General features: G+C 40.8%; 1 protein-coding gene across 1 annotated transcript in view; it reads right to left on the bottom strand.

Annotated features, from left to right (window-relative positions):
* The window catches only part of prex2 (phosphatidylinositol-3,4,5-trisphosphate-dependent Rac exchange factor 2), a 358894-nt gene that overhangs the window by 222177 nt on the left and 111363 nt on the right, over nt 1-25354 (bottom strand). Inside the window, exons 11-16 of the mRNA XM_060824113.1 lie at nt 23681-23781; nt 18646-18749; nt 11332-11381; nt 6215-6290; nt 2205-2277; nt 1660-1802 (exon numbers count right to left, since the gene is read on the bottom strand). Coding sequence (XP_060680096.1) covers nt 1660-1802; nt 2205-2277; nt 6215-6290; nt 11332-11381; nt 18646-18749; nt 23681-23781 — 547 coding nt within the window. The remainder of the gene's footprint in view (nt 1-1659; nt 1803-2204; nt 2278-6214; nt 6291-11331; nt 11382-18645; nt 18750-23680; nt 23782-25354) is intronic.

Raw genomic sequence — 25354 nt, 5'->3', positions numbered from 1 at the left:
AAGACCTTATATATAATTACTATTTGGACTTGTTTAACACTGGACAGACATTAGGAAAAAGGAAGAGGCACTGCTTCAGCTTAGCAGAGTGGATTGAATCAGTGCCTATTGGGGTAGATATCTAGGAGAAAGTGAGGATTGCAGATGCTGGCAATCAGAATCGAGAGTGCGGTGCTGGAAAATTCCTCATGCCCAAAATGTCGATTCCCCTGCTCCTCGGATGCTGCCTGACCTGCTGTCCTTTTCCAGCGCTGCACTCTCAATCAATGATCTGCTAACAGTCTCTGGAAGGATATAAATAAATCCCCACAGATTATAATGTGTTTTTCAACCTGCAGCTATTACAGATGAGGAATAGTGAGGCAACAGACAGCAATGGTGCTGATCATAATTTTTAACTTGCTTACAAAGAAAATGGTGAGAAGTCCTAATAGATTAGATTCCCTACCGTGTGGAAACAGGCCCTTCGGCCCAACCAGTCCATACCAACCCTCCGAAGAGCAACCCACCCAGACCCATTTCCCTCTGACTAATGCACCTAACACTAAGGGTAATGTTAGCATGGCCAATTCACCTGACCTGCACATCTTTAGACTGTGGGAGGAAACCGGAGCACCCCGAGGAAACCCACGCAGACACGGGGAGAACGTGCAAACTCCACGCAGACAGTTGTCTGAGACTTGAATTGAACCTGGGTCCCTGGTGCTGTGAGGCAGCAGTGCTAACTGCTGTCAGTGGTAATCCCCATGATATTCTTATCGTCCTTCATAACCCTACATCTTTAATAATTATTATAATCCCATTGGTCAGATTCTGACTGTTTCTGGCGCAATGGTTAGCAGTGCTGCCTCACAGTACCAGAGTCCCAGGTTCAATTCCAGCTGGAGCACCCAGAGGAAACCAACGCAGACACGGAGATAATGTGCAAACTCCACACAGACAGTCACCCGAGGCTGGAATTGAACCTGGGACCCTGGTACTACAAGGCTGTAGTGCTAACCACTGAGCCACCATGCCCCCCCTAAATAGCTGCATGCAATAAGGAATAAAGCAGGCAAATGTAAAATCAGAGAGTCCTGTGGTGCAACAGACCTGGGTTCAAGTCCCACCTGTTCCAGAGTTGTATAACAACATCTTTGAACAGATTGATTTGGGGAAAAACAAGTAAATATAGTCTTATGATTACAAACTCTCAGAATTCCTGCAGCAAACATTGTGCATCAGGTCCAAAAGCTAGTAGTTAGCTAGGACTAACCCCTTGCATATACTGAAGGAAGGCAGGGTGAAACAGAAGACAATATTCATGGTGTCAAACGCATTGGCACTTCAATTTTTTTTGTATTTTCTTAAATTAATTCATTCATCTTGATTTTCTGTCAATGTGCACTCAAGTGAATACGGTGTAATCAATCTTGAAACATTAAAGTACATGCACTGCCATCAGATTGACTGTAATTTCATCTCTGAATGCTCTTCAGAAATCCACTGACAAATAGTTTGAGAACTCAGACTAAGGAGTTTGTAATGAATAATAAGGTATCCTTTCGAGTAGGCAGAGATTTCCTTAAAATTGCATATAATAACTGCTGTTTCTGCTTTGGATGCTTACATCTAACTACCTCACATCTAAAATCCATCACATGCAGCAATACAGCTTACCAGCAATGACTTAGCTATGACATTTTCAACTATTTTCAAGTCATGTCGCAGGTGCCTCTGTTTTAAATTTGATCCGTCTGTTTCCTCGTCAGCAAAAAAACGAAATAAAAGGGGTTCATCCTTAAATTCACTCTTTTCCAGTACTAGAAGGAAAAACAAGGTGTAAAGCACTGGATAAATCACAGATATAATTCAAAGTATTATCACCCATTAGCTGTCATTTAGCTGAAATAAACGTTAAACAATTGAGTCACCGATGTTTCTTAACTAAAGAATGCCTTTTGTCTTTTACCACAGTAGCTTTAGATAATTATAAATTATTTGATGGGACAGTTTCCAACCATATTTATGTGATAAAAAACATGGGACTTTGAAATACCGTACATTTAAAATTGTAATTCACAAAAGAAAAAGCAACTTAATTTTTTGAAATCACAGCAATTAGCTAATGAAGTTCAACAACATAATTGTTTTTACCATTTCATTGTGCTGCGAAGCACTGATGTCAGAAGGATGTTTGAATAATGCACTGAATTTATCCTTACCATGATGCATAAAACCATTGTCACAAAGTTCCACACCCAGGATTATTGCTTCCTCTCTGGTTCTACAGTCCCCCTGGTGACAAAGTAATAGACATTCTACATTGCATGTTCTAATAACACGGAAACTACCAATTCCTGTTTGACTTCTTTCAGTATCTTGTCATAACGTCAAGTAAATTGAAACATTTTGAAACGTCTTAATGGAATATGTGGGATAATTTCATAATCCTGCATTGCCAGCAGATAAAGCCTTATTCAAGGGTAACATGGGATGGAGAAATGTTACACTTGTCTGCCACATGTTTATACAATACTTTCAACATTGTAGTATTTCCCAAGGTGATCCACAGGAGCATTAACAAACGAAATTTGGCACTGGGTCACAGCAGGAGATGTTAAAGCAGATAACCAAACCTTAGTCAATGAGGTAGGTTTTAAGGAGTGTCATAGAGAGGTGGAGACATCTCAGGGTGGAGTGCAAGAGCAAATGCCTCAGCAACCATTTAAAATCAGGACTGAGCAAGGGAGCAGGATTACAACATGAGGATATCTTAAAGGATTGTAAAGTTGGACTGGGTTAGAAATAGGGAATGAGGAAACTGGAGAACAACAATGAGAATTCTAGCTGGGTGGTTTTGGGTGATGTTGTCAAGCAGATAAGAAACAGGAGAGTATAAACCTTAGAGGAGTCCACCATTAATGGCACAGGAGTCATAGCAAGTGATTCTGTGGCTACAAGGAGATAAATAAGAATTGAACCAGGCAGGGTCTATTCTACCCTGCAAGATGACAGTGGAGACGCACTGGAGGAGGAGACAGACCAAGAAGGGTAAAAATTAATTGTTCATCAGATCTTTACTGGCAGCACAGGACCAAGAGATTACCCTACTAAACAATAATGCATTTATCAGTTTTGATGCATACAACATTATTTTTACATAAAATTAAAAAGCACTTATTCAGGAAACTACCATAATTTTATTTATTTTTAAAAATTTTGCAGAAAATGGTCAGTAACAAAAGCACAGCACTTTTTTCCAAAAGGACTGGTTGTTTCACACAACGATTTTGTTCCTCTATTATTTCACTTTCTAGTTCGAATCCAGTCGAGTCTGATCAGGAGAAAGTCTAATCCCCCAGTGGTTTATCGGTCCCAGATGAGCTTGGAAACTTTCAGGTCCACAACACAAGATTGCCCAGAATTAACACAAACCAGCAAACAATTGCTCATCTTAATGCTACTGTCATGCTTCACTGAGAACGCATTTAATGAACTGCTGAACCACATAGGTCCCTCACCTGTTTTATACTATGGAACGTGAGCCTGATGTATCGCAAAAATCACCAGAATTTGTTTCAATAACTTGACAATGAATGGGAAAAATAAAGCAACATGTTCTTCTGTCTAACCACTACTCCATAACCTTAGCCTGAATGATTTATGAGCAAACCCTAATCAGAAAAAGCTGTCATAGCCTCCACAGTTTCATTTCCAATAAATAATTATTAAAGAAGTAATTTGGATGAATAGCACTTTACAAATATGAAGGGAGGAATTTGCAAACAAAAACAAAATGTATCTCAGAGCATTTGCACTTTGCAAGGCCTTTGAGTAGAGGAGTTGGAATGTCATGTTGAAGTTGTACAGGATGTTGGTAATGCATCTTCAGGAGTACTGAGTGCAGTTCTGGTCGCCCTGCTATAGAAAGATTATTATTAAACTGGAGAGAGTATAGAAGTGATTTATCAGGATATTGGTGGGAACGGAGGGTTTGGGTTTTAAAAAAAAGACTGGATAGGCTGGGGCATTTTTCCCTGGAGCGTAGGAGGTTGAGGGGTGACCTTATAGGGATTTATGAAATCATGAGGGGCATAGATAAGGTGAATAGCAGGTGTCTTTTTCACAGATTTAGGGATTTCAGGACTAGGGGGTATATTTTTAACATGAGAGGAGATGGAATTAAAAAAGACATGGGGGGCATTGTTTTTTACACAGAGATTTGTGTGTGGAATGGCTGCAGGTACAGTTACAATGTCTCAAGGACATTTGGATAACACATGAATAGGAAATGTTTGGAGAAATATGGCCCAAGTTCAGATAGGTGGATCTAATTGAGTTTGGGATTATGACTGACATAGACTGTTTGGACCAAAGGGTCTGTTTCCGTGCTGTATGATTCCATGAGTATAGACAGTACCAGAAACAAATCTGGAAAGGTGTAATTGAGGTTGTTCCTCTGCATGTTGAGATTAAGGCACATGAACATAATTTGAATAAAAACAAATGAATATGGATACTGCAAATCTGCAGCAAACACAGGGAGTGCTGGAGAAATCAGCAGGTCTGGAAGAGTCATGCCACACCTGAAACATTAACCATGTTCTTCCCTCTCCACAGATGCTTCCAGACCTGTTGAGATTCTTCCGAATTCTTTGCATTTGTTAACACAATTTCTACATCTGTCCCACACTAAGTTGACAGTCCCTGTGGGTGGGTACCCAAAATGGAATTTAAAAATGCTTATTTTCCACTATATCACCTTACTCAACTCAAAATTTCATCAAAAAGTGAAGAAAAATATCTGTTCTGACTAAAAAAAGTTGCACCTAGAATTTTCATGAAGAACTGCTGCCTCACAGCACCAGGCTCCCAGGTTCGATTCCAGCCCTGGGTAACTGTCTGTGTGGAGTTTGCACATTCTCCCCATGTCTGCATGGATCGTTTCTTCCCACAGTCCAAAGACGTGCAGGTCAGGTGAATTGGCCATGCTAAATTGCCCATAGTGTTAGGTGCATTAGTCAGAGGGAAATGGGTCTGGGTGGGTTGCTCTTCGGAGGGTTGATGTGGACTTGTTGGGCTAAAGGGCCTGTTTCCACACTGTAGGGAATCTAATTTAATCAAAACATTAGATACTTAAAAGTGTCAACTATTTATAAATTAAACCATAAACAATGAGTAACTTAACTGCAATTTAGTGAATGGAGGCTACCATCTCTGATAACATAATTTTATATTAAATCATCTGTAATACCTTCCTTCTCTTAAAGCGTGACAGTCAGGAGATGGCAAGGAGAAAGTGAGGACTGCAGATGCTGGAGATCAGAGTTGAAAAGTGTGGCACTGGAAAAGCACAGCAGGTCAGGCAGTATCCGAGGGGCAGGAGATTCAACATTTCGGACATAACCCTTCATCAGGAATGATATTTTCCTTTCCCGGTGCCACATTTTTCGACCCTAGAGTTGGGCGCAACAAGGTAGCTTCATAATTTGCTTCCAAAGAGCTTAGCTCTTTGACTAAACATTCAACAGAAAATCTTAAAGATGCAAATATAAAATGAAAAATAAAAATTGGTACAAATCATTATGTTTGCATTATGATTCCATTGTTTGCAAAAGCTATATTAATATATTTTTGTCTTTTAAATAATTTTTTTAACTATGGTATGACAGATAAACTATTAGAGTAGGCTCCTAAAGATACTGTAAACACCTTGGATTTAAAAAAAACACTTCTATTATTGAACATGGTAAATTTTCCATTCCTAATGCATTATTCCATTGGCCTGAAACTGTGTTGGTGACAGCACCATGTCTCTTTACAGCTGTAACATGTAGCCACCTGACTCACTCATATATTCCATATTCCTTACTTCACTGACTTGTTATAACTAATATTCAGTCTCCTTTTTCTTCTGATCCCATTCCCTTTGATTCCAGAAGCAAACATTCTGACAAATCAATGGACCAATCTGGATCAGAAATCACCAAAACATGGATTTGTAGCCTACGTACAATAAATGATTTCAGTTTTGTGAATTCACTCACATTGTTTTTAAGGCTTGCTTATGTAGAAAATTACACTTTGGTATGATGACACTTTGTTTCTTTAAATAATACTTTCACTGAATCTCCAACTAAAGAGGCAAATGTCCTTATCTAAGACAGTTCAAACTACATTATCAGATTAACCCTATTACTGCAGTTAAACAAAATGTTTTTTGTTATATTACCTGTGCAATTAACCAGTCTGTCAGCTTGTTTGCCATGACCACTGACTTGTAGGTTCGTAGGTGATAGTCTTTATCCCTGGATATGAAAATTTATATCAGCTCACAGTATATTATACATTAAAACCAAACATAGAATGTGCTCCAGAAATTACACATTAGTCTGACAAACGTGGTCTGAAAAAAGATTATCAGGTAGAATTTGCAATGGAATACTTCTAATTTCCTGCTATCAATTCTGCAGAAAACTCAGATGAACAAGTCTTCCCATCTTGAGATATTGTAATGCGGAAACCATGTATAATTGAAATACATATACAGTTGGTTCTCCAATAGCATGTGTTTCTACAGCACAAATTGGCTATAACACAATTGCTGAATTTAGACCGATATTTGTAGTACACAAACCTTTCTTACCTGTATTGACTATAATGTGATTCTGGCCCCATTAGTTTAATTGGTGCTAGTATTGCACAAGTTCGTATAAAGTGAGATCGCATGGGAACCACAAGATGGAGTTATCAGAGAACTACCTGCTATGTCAATATTTTCTTACAACACTGGTTATAGTCCAACAAGTTTAATTGGAAGCACTAGCTTCCAGAGCACTCCCCTTTCACCACGTAGCTGTGAAACAGGACCATAAGACACAGAATTTACAGCAAAAAAATTAGTGTTATGTAAGTAAAATGATATATTTAACAAACCTAGATTGTTGTTAAGTCTTTTATTTTTTAGAATGGGTTATAGGTTTTGCTACATTAACATTGAAATCCCAGAACTTCTTTTAAGTCACATTCTCAAGATAACTTAAGGTTTTATTAAAAAATTGTAACATCTCAGCTCAGGCAATGCATTAAAAGTGTGAGATCAGAGTTTGTCTGTATCCCAATCTTAGAGAGAACAGTACAGCACAGAACAGGCCCTTCAGCCCACGATGTTGTGCTGACCAATGATCCTCATGTATGCACCATCAAATTTCTGTGACCATATGCATGTCCAGTAGTCTCTTAAATGTCCCCAATGACCTTGCTTCCACAACTGCTGCTGGCAACGCATTCCATGCTCCCACAACTCTCTGTGTAAAGAACCCGCCTCTGACATCCCCTCTATACTTTCCTCGAACCAGCTTAAAACTATGACCCCTCATGTTAGCTATTTTTGCCCTGGGAAATAGTCTCTGGCTAAGGACTCTATCTATGCCTCTCATTATCTTGTATACCTCAATTAGATCCCCTCTCCTCCTCCTTTTCTCCAATGAAAAAAGTCCAAGCTCAGTCAACCTCTCTTCATAAGATAAGCCCTCCAGTCCAGGCAGCAACCTGGTAAACCTCCTCTGAACCCTCTCCAAAGCATCCACATCTTTCCTATAACAGAGCAACCAGAACTGGACGCAGTATTCCAAGTGCGGTTTTATAGAGCTGCAACAAGATCTCACGGCTCTTAAACTCAATCCCCCTGTTAATGAAAGCCAAAACACCATATGCTTTCTTAACAACCCTGTCCACTTGGGTGGCCATTTTAAGGGATCTATGTACCTGCACACCAAGATCCCTCTGTTCCTCCACACTGCCAAGAATCCTATCCTTAATCCTGTACTCAGCTTTCAAATTCGACCTTTCAAAATGCATCACCTCACATTTGTCCAGGTTGAACTCCATCTGCCACCTCTCAGCCCATCTCTGCATCCTGTCAATGTCCTGCTGCAGCCTACAACAGCCCTCTATACTGTCAATGACACCTCCAACCTTTGTGTCGTCTGCACACTTGCTGATCATCCTTCAATCCCCTCATCCAAGTCATGAATAAAAATTACAAACAGTAGAGGCCCAAGGACAGAGCCCTGTGGAACACCACTCACCACAGACTTCCAGGCAGAATATTTTCCTTCTTCTACCACTCGCTGTCTTCTGTTGACCAGCCAATTCTGTATCCAGACAGCTAAGTTCCCCTGTATCCCATTCCTCCTGACCTTCTGAATGAGCCTACCATGGGGAACCTTATCGAATGCCTTGCTGAAGTCCATATGCACCACATCCACAGCTCGACCTTCATCAACGTTTCTAGTCACATCCTCAAAGAACTCGATAAGGTTTGTGAGGCATGACCTGCCCCTCACAAAGCCGTGTTGACTGCATTTAAGAGTCAGACTGGTTCTATTTCCAAAGTGGAATTTACAAAATATTATATGGATTGACTGTCTCTGTTGACTGCCTACCGTTTGTGCATTTTTTGAGCAAAATAGAATATATCGGCAAATACAATATAATTTGGCACAAAGAAGTCTATAGCCATGGCAGGATTCACCCCCAGGTCCCCAGAAAATTAGCTGAGTCTCTGGATTAATAGTCTAGCAATAATACCACAAAGCCATTGCCTCCCTATTGTTCAAGAAGGAAGCAAGGGGTGAACCAGGAAACCATAGGCCAGTCAGTCTAGCCTTGGTGGTGGGGAAACTATTGGAACCAATTCTGAGGGACAGAATTAAGCTGAGGCAGGGATTAATCAAGAACATTCTGCATGGTTTTGTTAAGGAGAGATCATATCTTACTAATTTGATTAAATTTTCTGAAGAAGTGACCAGGTACATAGATGAGGGCAATGTTTTTGACATCTTCTACTTGGACCTCAGCAAGGCTTTTGATAAGGTCCCGAAAGGGAGGCTGACAGCTAAAATGAGAGCTCATGGATCCAAGGAAAGCTGGTAAATTGGATCCGCTATTGGCTAAGTGACAGGAAGCAGAGGGTGATGATCAAGGGATGTATGTTTCCAACTGGAAGTCTGCGACCAGGGGGGTCTTTCAGAGGGTCCTTGCTGTTGATGGATTATAGAAGTGAATTAGGCTTCAATGTAGGACAATTGATCAGTAAGTTCACACTTGATAGGAAAATTGGGGGGATGGTGGTGGTAAATATTGAGGAGGATAGCATAGGATTACAGGAATACATAGACAGGCTGGTGAGATGAGCTGATCAGTGGCAAATGGAATTCAATCTGGAGATGTTTGAGGTGATGCATTTGACAAGGGAACACATGATGAATTATGGGACTTTGGGAAGCCTGATGGTCAGAGGGAATTTGATATGTTTGCACTCTGGTCCCTTCTAGCATCAGGACAGGTAGATAAAGTGGTGAAGGTGACATATGGAACACTTGCCTTTATTCATCAAAGCATAGAGTTTACGAGCAGGGAAGTGATGCTGGAATGGTACAACAGATTGGTTAGGCCACAGCGAGAGCTCAGTGTGCAGATCTGAAGTCTAGGAGGGGTGTGATAGCACTGGAGCAGAGGAGATTGACTGTCTGGTTTGGAGACTTTCAGTGAGATCGGAAAGACATGGGTTGCTTTCCTTCGAGCAGAGAATGTTGATGGGACGTGACTGAGATGTATAAAACTATGAGGGGTGTAGATAAACAATAAGGAACCTTTCCCCTTGGAGGGATCAATGACAGCTTTAAGGTAAGAGGCAGAAGTTAAAAGATGATGTGAGGAGAAACGTTTTCACTCAGAGAGTGATGGGGATCGGCAGCGCACTGCCTGGAAGGGTGGTAGAAGCAGAAACCTTCAGAACAATAAAGAATTGAATTGAATTGAATTGAATTGAATTTATTGTCACGTGTACACAGAGAAAAGCTTTGTCTTGCGAGCAATACAGGCAGATCACAGAGTTAAGTAGAACAGATAAGTAAGAAGTATTTAATTTTTACTCACAATGCCCAGGCTTACAAGGATATGGGCCAAGTGCTGGAAATTGGTGTTCGAATGGTCAGGTGTTTTTGACTAGAACAGATGCCAAAGGTCTGTGCATTAGGCCTCTATGAGGATCACAGATCGAGGCTTAGTCAAATAAAAGAAAGCAGAGTAGGAATAAATGGATCATTCTTGGATTGGAAGATTGTGACTCCACACTCAACACAAGGAGCAGTGCTCGTGCATCAGTTATTCACAATCGGTACCAATGTTTTTGATATGGACACCAAATGTAACATTATTAAGTTGTGTTGGGAGGACGAGAAAAGGGAGAACGAGAAAAGAGAGTTCAAGCAAAGTTGGACAAGCTGAGTGACAGGGAAAAAACATGGTGAATAAAATATTATGTGGGGATAAGTATGAGGTTGTTGATTTTTGAAGAAATATGGGATATTTCTTAAATGGTGATTGTTGGAGACATCATGACCAGTTACAGCTTAAAGGCAATCCAGTCTCAATGGAGAACACATTTCTGGAGCATGTCCATTAGTTACAGAGTTATTGAGTTCATTTTCTTAATTACCATGCTGGAATCAGAGCTCACTACTTCTCTCAACTGACTTTCCACACATCCAGGTGATTGATTCAATGTTAAAATTTCATTGATTATTGTAAGTAGCAGGGCAGCATGAGGGAAGGCAAAAATCTCGCCCTCCAAAGTGAAGTAAGTGGTTCAATATGTCAGTTTTCTGAAGAATTAGTTCACCACGACTTCTTACATTGTTTAAAACATCTACTATTTCTATGTAATGGGAATGTTCTGCACTTATTAGGTTTTAGATTGAGATTCCCCTTCGAATATATTTATGTTCAATGACTGCAAAAATCAGCCTTTATGTTCACAGAATTCCAGATAGATATATGTGCAAAAGTTGAATGTGGTTTGAACTACAAAGCTAACCTGGATAAAAACAAAATCCAACTTACTATTCATGTTAATTTTTAAAAATTCAACTAGGAAAAGATACAGGAACTAGTTATAATGAAGGCAGTATATAAGTGAGAATTATATTGTGTATCAACTCGCGCAGGTTCCATTAGAATCACAGAGGTCTCGTGCACAGAAAAAGGCCCTTCAGCCTATCGAGTCTGTACTGACCAAAGTAACCACATGACTATTGCAATTTTATTTTTCAGCACTTGGCTCATAGCCTTATATGCATTGGTTTCTTTCCATCTACCTTCAATGATGTCCCTCCTCTGCACAAAGGAAAGCAATTCCAGTCTAGGCAATCTCTCTTCCTAAGTAAAACTCTGTAGCCCAGGTAGTTGGCTGGTAAATCTCCTCTGCACCTTCTCCAACAACCTTGCTTATTACGCACATCAAGTTAACACTGTCAATTAAAATAATGTTTTTATTTTACTTACTTAATCACAGGAGTAAAGAGACTATGGAGCCGGCAGTAAAGCCTCACACCCTGTTGAACGAAACAAAAAACATTAATCCTTCTGTTAGCAAAACACCACATGTCACTTAGCCATTCTAAAGAGCAGGCAGTGCTTTTTTCAATCCTACTCCTTACTTTCCTCTGTCATTGTAGACTGTGAAACGTCGAATTTCCTATTCCTTAGATGCTGCCTAACCTGCTGTGCTTTAACCAGCAACACATTTTCAACTGTGATCTCCAGCATCTGCAGACCTCACTTTTTACCCTTTTAACTGAAAAGAAACAGTCTGCCTAAGGTACAGCAGAGAGCTTAAGTCGATAGCTCAGCAGCAGCAGCAGGAGCCTTCTTACTCACTGAAAGCAAAACTAAAACCCTTCCTGGCTCTGTGTGAGCCACGAACCCACCCTCTCAAGCTTTTGTTGCCTGATTTAAAAACAAAAAGACCCAGGGAAAACTCTCAGCTGTTTACCAGCTGCCTGTGTGGGGTAAACCCATCACCACTGTTGCAGTACCTCTCAGAAGTGCTGGTGACTGGGGTGGACAAAGTCATAAATCATCCGACACCGGGTTATAATCCAACAGGTTTATTTGAAATCAATCAAATAAATACATAAATAACTAAATCAGCCAATAATCCACCAATAAATAAATCAATAAAACAATAAATCAATGAATTAATCAAATCAAATAAGATGTCAAATAAGCATGTCAGACACATGCCTGGTGTTATGTGATTTTTGGCACGACATGAGAATCAGCACAGGACACATCTCTCTTAAAGGCACAGTACTGTCATATTAGTGACCACCCACCCCTAATTGATGACAAAGATCAATCAACTGCTGGTGCACCTGAAAAAAACTGCCCTGCAGCCAGAGGTGAAACCTGCTGAGAATTGGACAGCCAGCCCTCTCAATGACAGGTAGCTTGTAAATAGACTGAAGTACATATGTCTTTCTAAGTCATAAGTCATTCTTCCTGGGACTTCTATTGTTGTTCCATTATTTGTGGGTCAAAACCCAGAAACTCAGTACCTGGCAACATTCTGGCAGTGTATTTCCCATATGGTCTGCTGTGGTACACACAGAAGGCTCACCATCACTTTCTCAAAGGCAAGTAGGGTTTGATATTAAATGCCAGTTTGTCAGTGCCAACCAGACCTCATTAATGACTAAATAAGACAGCTGAGGGTTTCATGCAGTATGAGGAAGACATGACCCCCACCCCCCCAAACCCCGCACGCACCCTCTCACAGGCTTATCGCACTCACACATATACTTGACCAAGCTTACACACACACACTCTGTCACAAGCACTCACACCGACACACACACACTCACATACACACACCCACTCTGTCTCTCCTACATGTGCACACATGTGAATTTGTATTTGCAGAATTACATTTTATTTTGCTCAAAAACTGCATAAATCCATGTAAGATTCTTTAAGCCCCATTTTAGGAATAGAATTGACTTGACATTGGTACAGACCTCACCTTCACACATTTAATGCATTGTCTGAGCTGAGATGACATCTATTATTAGATAAGCTGACACCAACTTGAGAATGTAATTCTGGGATTTACATATCAAAGAACCTAAACCACCATATCCCATTCTAAAAGGTGAAAGACTGAATCTAAATTTGTTGAAGAACTATAACTTGGTGTTGTGTGATTTTGAAATAAATTTGTTTAATATATTATTACAACTCCATAACACTGTAACCCTTTTGCTATAAATTGTGTTGTATGGTCAAATTCCACAAACACATAATGAAGAGGCAACACCTCGAAAGCTAGTGCCTCCAAATAAACCTGTAGGACATAACCTGGTGCTGTGTGATTTTTAACTTTGTACACTACCGGCATCTCCAAATCTGTTTGCATTATAATGCATCTGGTGTGTGCAAGTAGGTGGGAGTTGGCAAGCTATTTAGAATCCCTACATGGTGGGAGCTGGCCATTCAGCCCATCAAGTCCTCAGTGACCATCCTACCCAGACCCACATCCATAGCCAATCCACCCAGTCTGATACTATGGGTACTTTAGCATGGCCAATTCACCCAGCCTGCACATTTTTGGACTGTGGGAGGAAACTGGAGCACCCGGAGGAAACCCACGCAGACACAGCGAGAATGTGTAAATATCCACACAATCACCCGAAGGTGGGATTGAACCCAGATCCCTGGCGCTGTGAGGCAGCAGTGCTAACCACTGAGCCACCGTGCCATTTTATATAGAAAATTGATTGAAGAGCAGGAGGGCTGGGGCTGGTGGTAGAGAAATCCTTCGAGCGGTGACTTGGTTGTATCAATGACACTAGACCCTTCCACTTTGTTGCCCCTTGCAATGCCTCCAAAACTGCCCCTTCCCTGGGCTGCAGACGCCTCCCTGCTCTAAACAGAAGTGACTTGCCTAGCTTCAAGTTCCCTTGTAGTTCGGGGTAGACTGATTTGTTAACCTCAATTTTGGCAAGCAGTTTTATGGATTCCATTCACCAATCATGTTAGAAGATACCTAACTGCTCGGTGACATTCCTGAACTGAATGAAGGTCCAGGATATTAATCCTTAAATTATTCAGTTCTGTATTTCACTGATAATATTGTGCTTCAGCTGTATTTTTTGGCATTTATTTGGCTATCCTAGACAGACAATTGCAATCAGATTCTAATCCAATCCTTCTTAAAGGTACTGATTAGGCATTAAAGTCACCATGGGCTTACTCTCTCATCAGAGAGAGCAGACATACACACAACTGGAGGTCAATTTAACCTGAAGGTCACCATACCACTGATGAGGGGAGAGGTTGAGAAAGTGAAACCTTAATGATCAGTACAGGCATTCAACCCACACTGTTGGTATCATTTTGCATTGCAGACCAGCCTTCCAGCCAACTGAGCCAACCAACTTGACATACCAAATCACCAGACTCAAAACATTAACTCTGATTTCCTTCCACAGATGTGGCCAAACCTGTTGAGTTTCGCAATCAATTTATGTTTGTGTTTCAGAGCCACCCAAAGTCCTGCTTTCAAATGAGCACTGAGGGTCCTGCAATCTCGTATAGACTGTACTCAGTGTGGAAAAAAAGCTGCCCTCAATAATTCTGCTTGATGATAATTAATTTTGCATTTATGCCGTCTCGTTCCAAAAATTAGGTTTACAAGCACAAAATAAAAATGAGAAGGTTAAAACTGCAGCAAAAGTACATTGATGGTGCCTACAAATAATGTGATAAAATTACCAAATCTATTCTAGAATATTTTAGCTTGAAAAATCTGAAAAGCTTGAGACCATCCAGAATTTTCACAACAGTAAAACGTTGTGAGACTTGTCCCCTGCAAATGTAAAATTCCTGGAGAATTTTTTAAAGTTGAACATGAGATATTGCCATCACTAGCTAGATTGGTATTTAATGAGGAAAGCTAAGGGGTTATGTGCAATAAATTAATATTTGATCTACTGATTTTAGTAAGAAAAAATACGCAATGCTTACAATTGGTTCCAATTAGTAATCAAAACTAAAGGAGCTGAAATGACAAAGCGAAAGTTTATTGAATTTGCTGTTTTTGAGTAAAAAATGAGGTCTGCAGATGCTGGAGATCATAGCTGAAAATGTGTTGCTGGTCAAAGCACAGCAGGCCAGTATATTGGGTCCGGTGTGAAACACATCGACCTGGACCCAATATACCGGCCACTGCAGCGGACAGCTGGAACTGACAACCGGAAGTGGCAGAGACAAACCACTATAAATGCCGGAGGAAACATCACAGAAGCGCTTCACAGGAGGCTCCCAAACACTGAGGATGTCACCTAGACAGGGGACGAAACATTTGCAACACAAATTCCAAGCTCGGCGAACAGAACCACACGAGCACCCGAGCTACAAATCTTCTCCCAAACTTTGAATTATTTCTTCTATCAGCAATGTATTTATATTATAACCACATAGGTTTCCCTTGGGCATTATAAATAATGTCATTGGAAAAATGGTTAACTAATCTATTTTTGATGATATTTACAATTTTGCTCAAAATGTAAACAAATAAGCTTACATGAAAGCATTTATGATGTAAATAAACAAAGCAAACATTCTATTAGAGTTATATTAGAAAATGAATCTTACAGCTTGCAGATGCTGAAGGTAATTACTTGGCAGTAAGTTTATTCTTAAATCAAAAGTTAATTTTAAATCCCGTATCATGTTTGAGGTAGGGGAAACCGCAAGATTTTCTAACAGGTAATGCATGCATTTCAAAGGAATATCTTCAAAATAAATTTGCAACCTTTTAAATCCTTTTTAATAGTGATGAGAAGATGCAGGTACATAAAACAGACAGTTATTGCCTAGCAGTAAGCAGCAGCGATGTGGAGGTACCAGTGTTGGACTGAGATGAAAAAAGTCAGAAGTCACACGATACCAGATTATAGTCTAAGAGGTTTATTTAAAATCACAAGCTTTTGGAGCACTGCTCCTTGGCCAGTGCGCTGAAAAACCATTTCAGAGACATGGCAAGAGGAGGGATAGGAATGGTCTTTGCAGATTCGGGATTTAGATGCTTCAGCAGGAACAGAGATGGTGGTAAAAGACGGTGGTGGGGGGGGGCGCACATTATTAATCAAGGGAGTATTACAGCAGCTCAGATAATATGTGAAGACTCATCCACTGAGGTAGTTTGGGCTGAGGTTAGAAACAGGAAAGGAGAGGTCACCCTGTTGGCAGTTTTCCAAATTGTTCCAGAGATGTGAAAGAAAGGATAGTAAAGATGATTCTCAATATGAGCGAGAGTAACAGGATAGTTGTTATGGGGGTCTTTAACTTCTCCAGTATTGATTGGGAATAGTATAGTTCAAGTAGTTTAAATGGGTCAATTTTTGTTCAATGTGTGCAGGAGGATTTTCTGACACAGTGTATAGACTGGCCAACAAGGGGAGATGCCATATCGGATTTGGTACTGGGTAATGAACCTGGCCAGGTGTTAGATTTGGAGGTAGGTGAGCACTGTGGCAATAGTGACCATAATTCGGTTACGTTTACAATAGCAATGGGCAGGAATACGTATATATCACAGGGAAAGGGGTATAATGGGGGAAAGGCAATTATGATGCGATTAGGCAAGATTTAGGTTGCATAGGATTGGGAAGGAAACTGCAGGGGATGGACACACTTGAAATGTGGAGCTTATTCAAGGAACAGCTACTGCAGGTCCTTGATAAGTATATACTTATCAGGCAGGGAGGTAGTTGTCGAGAGAGGGAGCCATGGTTTACTAAAGAAGTTGAAGCTTTTGTCAGGAGGAGGAAGAAGAAGGCTTAAGTGAGGATGAGGCATGAAGGCTCAGTTGGCAGGTTTGAGAGTTGTACGTGAGCCAGAAAAGATCTAAAGAGAGGGCTAAGAAGACCCAGGAGAGGAAATGAGAAGTTGCCAGAGGTGACCTTATAGAAGTTTACAAAATTATGAGGCACATGGATGGGGTAAATAGGCAAAGTCTTTTCCCTGAGGTCGGGAGTCCAGGACTAGAAGGCATAGGTTTAGGGTGAGAGGGGAAAGATATAAAAGAGACCTAAGGGGCAACTTTTTCACACAGAGGGTGGTACGTGTATGGAATGAGCTGCCAGAGGAAGTGATGGAGACGAGTATAATGGTAATATTTAAGAGGCATTTGGATGGGTATATGAATAGGAAGGATTTGGAGGGATATGGGCCGAGTACTGGCAGGTGGGACTAGATTGGGTTGGGATATATGGTCTGCATGGACGGGTTGGACCGAAGGGTCTGTTTCCATTCTGTACATCTCTATGACTCTATTACTCTAAAAGCCAAGGTCTTCTATAGGTATATCAGGAATCAGAGCACCCGGAGGAAACCCATGCAGACACGGGGAGAATGTGCAAACTCCACACAGTCAGTCCATAATGGCACGGTGTAGGTTAGATGGGCATCAGATTAATTTCACAGGTCGGTGCAACATCAAGCGCTGAAGGACCTGTACTGCACTGTAATGTTCTATGTTCTGTGTAATTTTAAATATATCTGTTGGACGCTAACCTGGTGTCATGTGACTTCTGAATAAGTAATGGAACATTCCCTCATGGAGTCTTTTCCAAATCAATGTGAAAACCAATGGGAATAATCTTTCAACTTGGACTGCTAGGAAGCCCTTGCACCTTGCAGGAATGTCCACAGCATTATCTATTGACTTATTTGGCCCGAGGTTACACACCATCAGCTGAAGGACCAGCAAGAACTTGTATTTCACACATCATAAGAGATGCATCCTGTTCAAACAACATACAATCCCACTTCCAAAACAACATTCATTATTAATCTGATTTGATGTCCATTTTAATTAGCGTGATTTTGTTCCTGCCAATTTCCATTTTATTGTCAAATTATGGGTTACTTTGTGCCCACCCATGCCACAGCAAAGAAAGTCAGTTAAAACGAGCTAAATTATTCAATAGAGTGCCATTAGAACCAGCAGATGGAGCAGACTTGAATCTCATCATCCTGGTCACAACAAGATACAAGACCCAGAGAGGAAAAAACGGTGTGTGGAGATGAATTCCTGTAACATCTAGTTTTCTTTCCTTTCACATTCTCTTTCAATAATCACATATCTATTGCAAGTGGAATGATCAAATCCTGCCCATGACTAAAGCTGTTCTGAAACACTCAGGTTTCTGTCCAATCTATCCATCAGTCACTGATTAACCCAGTACATCCGCCAGTAAAGCACAGCCGAATGGGTAATCAGAAACTTAAACAAAATGTGAGCACTAGCTCTTCATTATGCCCAGAGTTGTATAATTGGATTGTTCCACAGAACTCCTACAGCATGGAAACAGGACATCTGGCCCAACATGTCCACACCAACTCTCTAAAGGGCGTCTCACCCAGACTCACATCACTACCTTATTCCTATAGGGTAAACCCACCTAGCCTGCACATTACAGGCCAATTTAGAATGGCCAATCCATTTAACCTGCACATCTTCGGACTGTGGGAAGAAACCAGAGCACACAGAGGAAACCCACACAGACACAGGGAGAACATGCAAATCCACACAGTCACCCAAGGCTGGAATTGAACCCAGGAACCTGGCTCTGTGAGGCAACAGTGCTAACCACTGAGCCACCAATACGTTATTGCGAAGTCATTTCCAAAAACTAATATTCACCTTACGAGATGCCACAAATAAATTCTACTTTAACTTCAACTCCTCCTGCTTCTGACCTGTATAAAATGCACGAAAACAGTCTCGGTAGTTTCCTTATAAGGTATTACCTTGGAGATAATGTCTTGAATTTGACTTCTTGGATGGTACGTTCCATCGTCATATCGAAATCTGTACAGCATATGATCAGGTTTAAACTGGTGTTTGTCTGTTACTGAATACCAAAGTACATTAGTCAAAAACAAGCAGCCATACAGGTAACAAGAACACTGTTCAAAACAGCTGAAGTATTCTTAAATACTTTCAACAAGTTTAAACAGTCCAACAAAAGCAGAGCAATTCATGATGAATATTACTTTTTGAAATTAATGTAGATATAATCCAGGCTAATTTTATTGCCATCACAATTTCTACCAGATTAATCTGCACATTAATAAAGTTTGAATACCAACTACATTTAGACAAAGGGAAGGTATAATTTGATCACTGTTGCCAGTTTAAACATTAAAATGAACCCAGTTAACATCTCAACTCTGGTAAATATCATGCAGCGATCACCTGGGTGCTGTGTCGGTTATCGAATCTATTCCTAATTTAATTCAATCGTTAATCGCTGTGCATATAGCTCCTGCAGAAGTCAAGAAATTTCATAAATTGGAAGAAAATGTATAACACAGAACATAGAACAGTACAGCAGAGGAACAGGCCCTTCAGCCTACAATGTTGTGTCGGACATGATGCCAAATGAAACTAATCCCTTGTGCCTGGCCCTTGGTCCATATCCCTCCATTCCTTGTTTATTCACGTGCTTGTACAGAAGTCCCGTACACCTCACTTTTGTATCTCCACACTTCTACACTCTCTGTCTAAAAAACTTGCTCCTCACACCTCCCTTGAACTTTCCCCCTTTCACCTTAAATGCATGCCCCCTACTTTCGACATTACAACTCTAGGTGTAAGATTCTGACTATCAGACCTAGGTGTGGAGGTGCCAGTGTTGGACTGGGGTGGACAGAGTTAAAAATCCCACAACACCACATTCTCCTGCAACAGATTTATTTGGAAGCACTAGCTTTCAGAGTACTGCTCCTTTATCAGCTACTTTATAAAGGGGCAGTGCTCCAAAAGTTAGTGCTTCCAAATAAACCTGTTGGACTATAACTTGTTGTTGTGTGATTCTGAACTTTAACCCTACCTATGCACTTCATAACTTTATAGATTTCTCTCCCCTCAAGCTCTGTCACTCCAGGGAAAACAACCTGAGTTTTTCTAAACTCTCCTTGGAGCTTACACTCTCTAATCCAGGCAGCATTCTGGTAAACCTCTTCTGCCCCCTTGCCAAAACCTCCACACCCTTCCTGTATTGTGGCAACCAGAATTGAACACAATACTCAAGTGTGGCCTAAGTAAAGTCTTAAAAGCTGCAACATGACATCCTGACTCTTGCACTCAATCCACTGGCCATGTTGTTTAATGCTGAGAGTGAGAAGATGATGATGGGGGGTGTGTGTGTGTGTGTGTGTGTGGGGGGGGATGGCAAGAGGAATTAGCAGAAATATGAAGCAGAAACATCATCGTAGCTTGCAACATTTAGAATCACCAGTATGTACCAACACTACACACATACAGCTAGAATCTATGTCAGGTTTAATCAAAAATAAATTTATTGCACTGAACATAAGACAGGCAAGTAGCAATGGTCTGCCTCTAAAGGGCATTGGAAAAATCAAGATTGGAAACATCAGGATGGAGGCAGTCAACAAACTCAAGTACCTTATAGGAACAAATTACTGCAGATGCTAGGGTCTGTACTGAAAACAATAAATGCTGGGGATCACAGTGGGTCAGGCAGCATCCATGGAGAGAGAGCAAGCTAATGTTCTGAGTCCAGAACCATCATGTACCTTGGTTCAATGATAAAAGCCTAAACACACGTACCAGTCGGTTTTGCAACAGTTTCTACCCTACCGCTGTTAGAATACTGAATGGATTCACAAACTCTTAACATTCACCTGTACCTGTGTCCTGGAAACTAGACAGCCAACAGCCAGAGATAGGGGCTAATTGATGATTCAGTGCTCACGTTGACTAAGACCTATCATACTGAATAAAGTCACTCAACACCTGCCTGCTTCCTTTACATAAAGTCCTCCATTACTTAACTTTCTTTAGATGATCTACCATCCCATTGTAATCATTCATGACCAAAAATGCATCAAGATTCAGCAGAAATGAACTCTAAACTTGAAGTAGTCAAGCTGTGATTACTTTGCATTATAAAATATTATGTAAAGGTGGCTATAAGCAGCATTTAGTAATAATCGGTAGAGAGAGAGAGAGTTAGCATTTGGAGTCCAGTCTGACTGAAGAGATACTCTGAGGAACAGTCACATCAGACTTGAAACGTTAACTCTCTCTCTCTCTTTCTCCCCCCTCAGATGCTGTCAACCCTGCTGAGTTTCTCCAGCATTCTCAGTGTTTGTTTCAGATTTCCAATACCTGCAGTATTTTGTTTTCATTCATTAATAATGTTCAGTAGCAGCAGTATGTGCTATCTACAAGATGCAGTTTAGAAGTTCACCAAAGATCCTCAGACAGCACTGTCCAAATCCACGACCACTTCCATCTAGAAGGTCAAGGGCAGCAGATACAGAGGAATTCCACCCCCTGCAAGTTCCACTCCAAGCCACTCACCACCCTGACTTGGAAATATATCGCCATTCCTTTACTGTTGCTGGGTCAAAATCCTGGAATTTCCTCACTCAGGATATCGAGGGTCAACCCACAGCAGGTGGACTGCAATTGTTCAAGAAGCCATGCTGTGGAGGTGCTCGTATTGGACTGGGATGGACAAAGATAAAAATCACACGACACCAGGTTATAGTCCAGGTAGCTACCCGATAAAGGAGCGGCACTCTGAAAGCTTACTTCGAAATAAACCTGTTGAACTATAACCTGGTGTTGTGTGATTTTTAACATTGTTCAATTAGGCTGTTCACCCCTACCTTCTGAATGGGCAACGCGGGATGGGCAATAAATGCTGGGCCCAGCCAGTGATACCCGCATCCCACAAATGAATAAAAATAAATAATTACTTCTATGACCCAGTGAACTTAATTGCTCTAGCTCTCAACTTATTATTCCTATACGTGTTCACAAAATGAAATGAGGTTCAGGGATGGTTGGCTTAGAAAACTTTCTCTGGACCCTGAGGCACCTGAAAGGACTCAGTGTGAGGAAACCAGTTTCCAGCAGCATATCTCTTAAGTTGTCAAAAGGTTTTGTTCAAGCAATGGAGAGAACCTGAACGCAGGTTGATTGTCAGTTCCTGAAGAGAATGGGGGATCTTGCACCAACCTCCAACAGCCCCGCCTGCAAGTGATGAGGTGCTACAGATTCGGGGAAAAGTAGGTGTGTTGCACTGTTCGTTGTCAATTCAGAAAGCACTGATGTTTGGGGAAACTCTTCCTAACATCAAGAGCGACAGACTGTTGCCGTCAGCACAGTTTACTGTGGAATATAAGGAACCCTCTGCAGTGCATCGTAAATGTAGTTTCTTTGCATTTGTACATCATTTTCTCTAGGCAATATCCTCTCCACCACCTCCACATTTAATTAATGCTCCTACACCCAAACTATTGAAAACCAGGCCACGAAACCCAAGTCGTCAGCTCGTTTAGCCTCATACTTCAGATGAAGAACACTATTCCCCCTTTTACTCTCTGAATCTCATTGTAGGTCAGTACAATGTCGTATAAAATCATTTTCACAACCTTCCCATGTGGCTGGCCCTTGGTCTGGTAATTATCCTGAGCAAAGTGATTACTGGTGAAGATAATGGAAGTGTTTAAAGAAGCAATACTACAATAAAGTGGATTTCTATGACACTCAGTTATTGAAGAAGGTGCCCACTCAGTGGAGCAGGAGTCAATTCAATACCCTTGTGCATCCACAAGAAATAATTCTGCCTCCCTCTGCATTCTACACTATAACTGAGGAATCAAAGCGTTTCTGTTGGGAAATCCACCTTTCTAGTCAACAAAGACTATTCTTGCGGTGTAACAACTAAAATTAAACACATAACAATCGTACTAAGCCTTTTGGCTGTAGTAATTAATACAATCTGCTTAGTGATGAATCTATCTTAACAATACCATCCATGAGTTTATACCACCACTAATAATTTCAGGAAGACGCAACAGGCGTTGAGTGGGAAAGAGAGTTTTGACAGCACCCATTCACTTGCAGCAATATCTCTGATAACTGAGCTAAAGGGCACTGCTGCATTTTCCAATGAACAAGCCAGTTTCCTCTCTAGGGATGGATTTCAAGTGGCCTCAATTGCCGTCCCATTTCACTCAGTTTAATGGCTCAGAACCATTCCAAATGGATGTTAAATTGAAGAAAAATCCAATCTTTGGGGACAGTAGAAACATCTGCGCATTCAAAAAGAGCAAGATAATATTACAGCACTAGAGGGAAATTTGAACAGAAGCAGTTGGGTTCCAATTTTCCAACTCAAAGGTAAATCCAGACAAGCACTCAGCTGTAAATAATCAAACAGTTAAGGATAGGAATTTGAAAGCTTTTTGGTTTTTTTTCCCTGATGCTACAGTTGTTAAATTAACTCCTTCAGACTAACTGAGATTATAGTCAACAGTGGAACTTCACGTAGTGTATCACGTGTAATTTATTTCATGTTTTCCTGGAGTGGTGGAGGTTGAGGGGTGATCTTACAGAGTTTTATAAAATCATGAGGGGCATGGATAGGATAAATAGACAAGCTCTTTTTCCCAGGGCAAGGGAGTCCAAAACTAGAGGACATAGGTTTAAGATGAGAGGCGAAAGATTTAAAAGGGACCAAAGGGGCAAATATTTCACACAGAGGGTGGTGCGAGCATAGAATGAACTGCCAGAGGAAGTGGTGGAGGCTGGAACAATTACAACATTTAAAAGACATCTGGGTGGGTATATGAATAGGGTTTAGAGGGATATGAACCAAATGCTGGCAAATGGGACTAGATTAATTTAGGATATCTGGTCAGCATGGACGAGTTGGACCAAAGGGTCTGTTTCCATGCTGTACATCTCTATGATTCTATGTCCTTCTATACATTCAGTCAGAATAACCCCACAGTCACTCACCATGATGGATGATTCCATTCTCCAGCAATGCCTGACCGAGATGTACTCCTTCCTCCGGTTTACTGATCTCTTTAATTTCCAGCAACCAAGCAACAAATTCACTGAAGTGTCAAAGCAGTAAAAGAAAGGAAGGTGATTTAAATCAAAAGTAAATTACTTTAAAAACAGTCACTCTGCAATCTCTCCCATTAGACATTGTAACCTGTCAGAATTTCCATTACTCCAAATTCACCATAACTGTGATTAATTGTTACAGGAGTCATGATTGCAAATGCTTAAAGTCTGACAACAGTGGAAATTGCAAACTTACCCTGTAATAAATGAGGACATTAGTGCTTTGTTCAATATTGTGAGAGAGTCTGGATTTTCATTCACTACTCGACCACGGGCACCTAGTTCCAATCCAACATATTCAAATATTTTGTCATGTCATACCAAAAGGGAATTTCATTGGCAGATATGTCCTCTGCATTTAAATACTAACGGCAGGGTTTATATTCCCCCGAGTCCAAGGAGATCTAGGAAGAGGGTACTTAGATGCAGACAGCTGGTACAGTTCCAAGCTAAAAACAATCAAACTTAAAATCTTCAGGCTCCTTCTTCCTCTTTACCTGCACTGCAACAGGAGTCATTAATGTTGGACATTGGGATCCCTTTCTCATGTTTCCTGTACAGCATGAGACCTCATGTAACTGTGCATTTTTCTGGCATTATGTATATTCCATTGTCAGAGCAGTGTTCAGGAAATTCAAAGTCCCTTTCCCAGCCAGAATGAAAACTAGCCAGCAAGTGAGAACGAGCAAAGGGACAACTGTTATCTGCTTTGAAGAGTTGCCCCACCTTCACCAGGTGGAAGGATTCTAACAAATGATTGAAATGGTATAGATTGCCAGCCTCAAAATTGAGACTTACCAACATGTGCTCAGAAACAGAGGCAGTCCTGGTCAAGGACTGCACTCATCAGACTGCTTTCTCCTTCAGACCAAAGACGGACCGGGGGAAATTAAGGGAAGACTAAGTGAAGTGTTCATGTCTTTACAAGATCTACATACTCTGTACCAACTGCCTGTTCATCCTCTCAGCCATCCTGAATTGTCAGGGGTCATTTACTTTTGCTGTCCAATATAACTACCCTATTAAATTTAAACTGCTGCTTCTGAATGAACTGAATAAACTATTGGTCAAGGTCTTACCAATGGCTGATTACCTGTAACTGTGGTGCCAAACCCCCAAATCAAACATTAACAACAATACACTCTGTCCCCGTGACAACGATCCTAGCCTGCTTTATAAACCTGGTCCAGGAAAAGGGTTTGGAAGAACAACTGGTGAAGTTGAAACAGAAACCTAATGTCCATGTCCTATATATCAGTTAGCTTCAAACACTTTGCTAAGCTTTTGTCCTGATCTCTTCAAAAACAGATGTGTGTCAATCTTAAGTTAAAGTATACCTTACATATCTGCCTGTTATCAAAGTAATCTGCTTTAATTATTTATTTATGGTAATGGTTTGTTACTTTTCATGCCAGGTTTTCATTGCAGGTGATGTTCACAAACCTGTTTCCCTCCATACTATCAATGCCTTCCAGCACTTGAAAGAACACAATTTCCACCAGAATTTTTTTTTCCCCAGAAAGAGCATTTCAAATTGTTATGGACCAGACCAGACCTGCT

This window comes from Hemiscyllium ocellatum, chromosome 4 (assembly GCF_020745735.1).
Source record: "Hemiscyllium ocellatum isolate sHemOce1 chromosome 4, sHemOce1.pat.X.cur, whole genome shotgun sequence".
Lineage (NCBI taxonomy): Eukaryota > Metazoa > Chordata > Chondrichthyes > Orectolobiformes > Hemiscylliidae > Hemiscyllium > Hemiscyllium ocellatum.
This window is presented reverse-complemented; position numbering and strand designations above follow the sequence as displayed.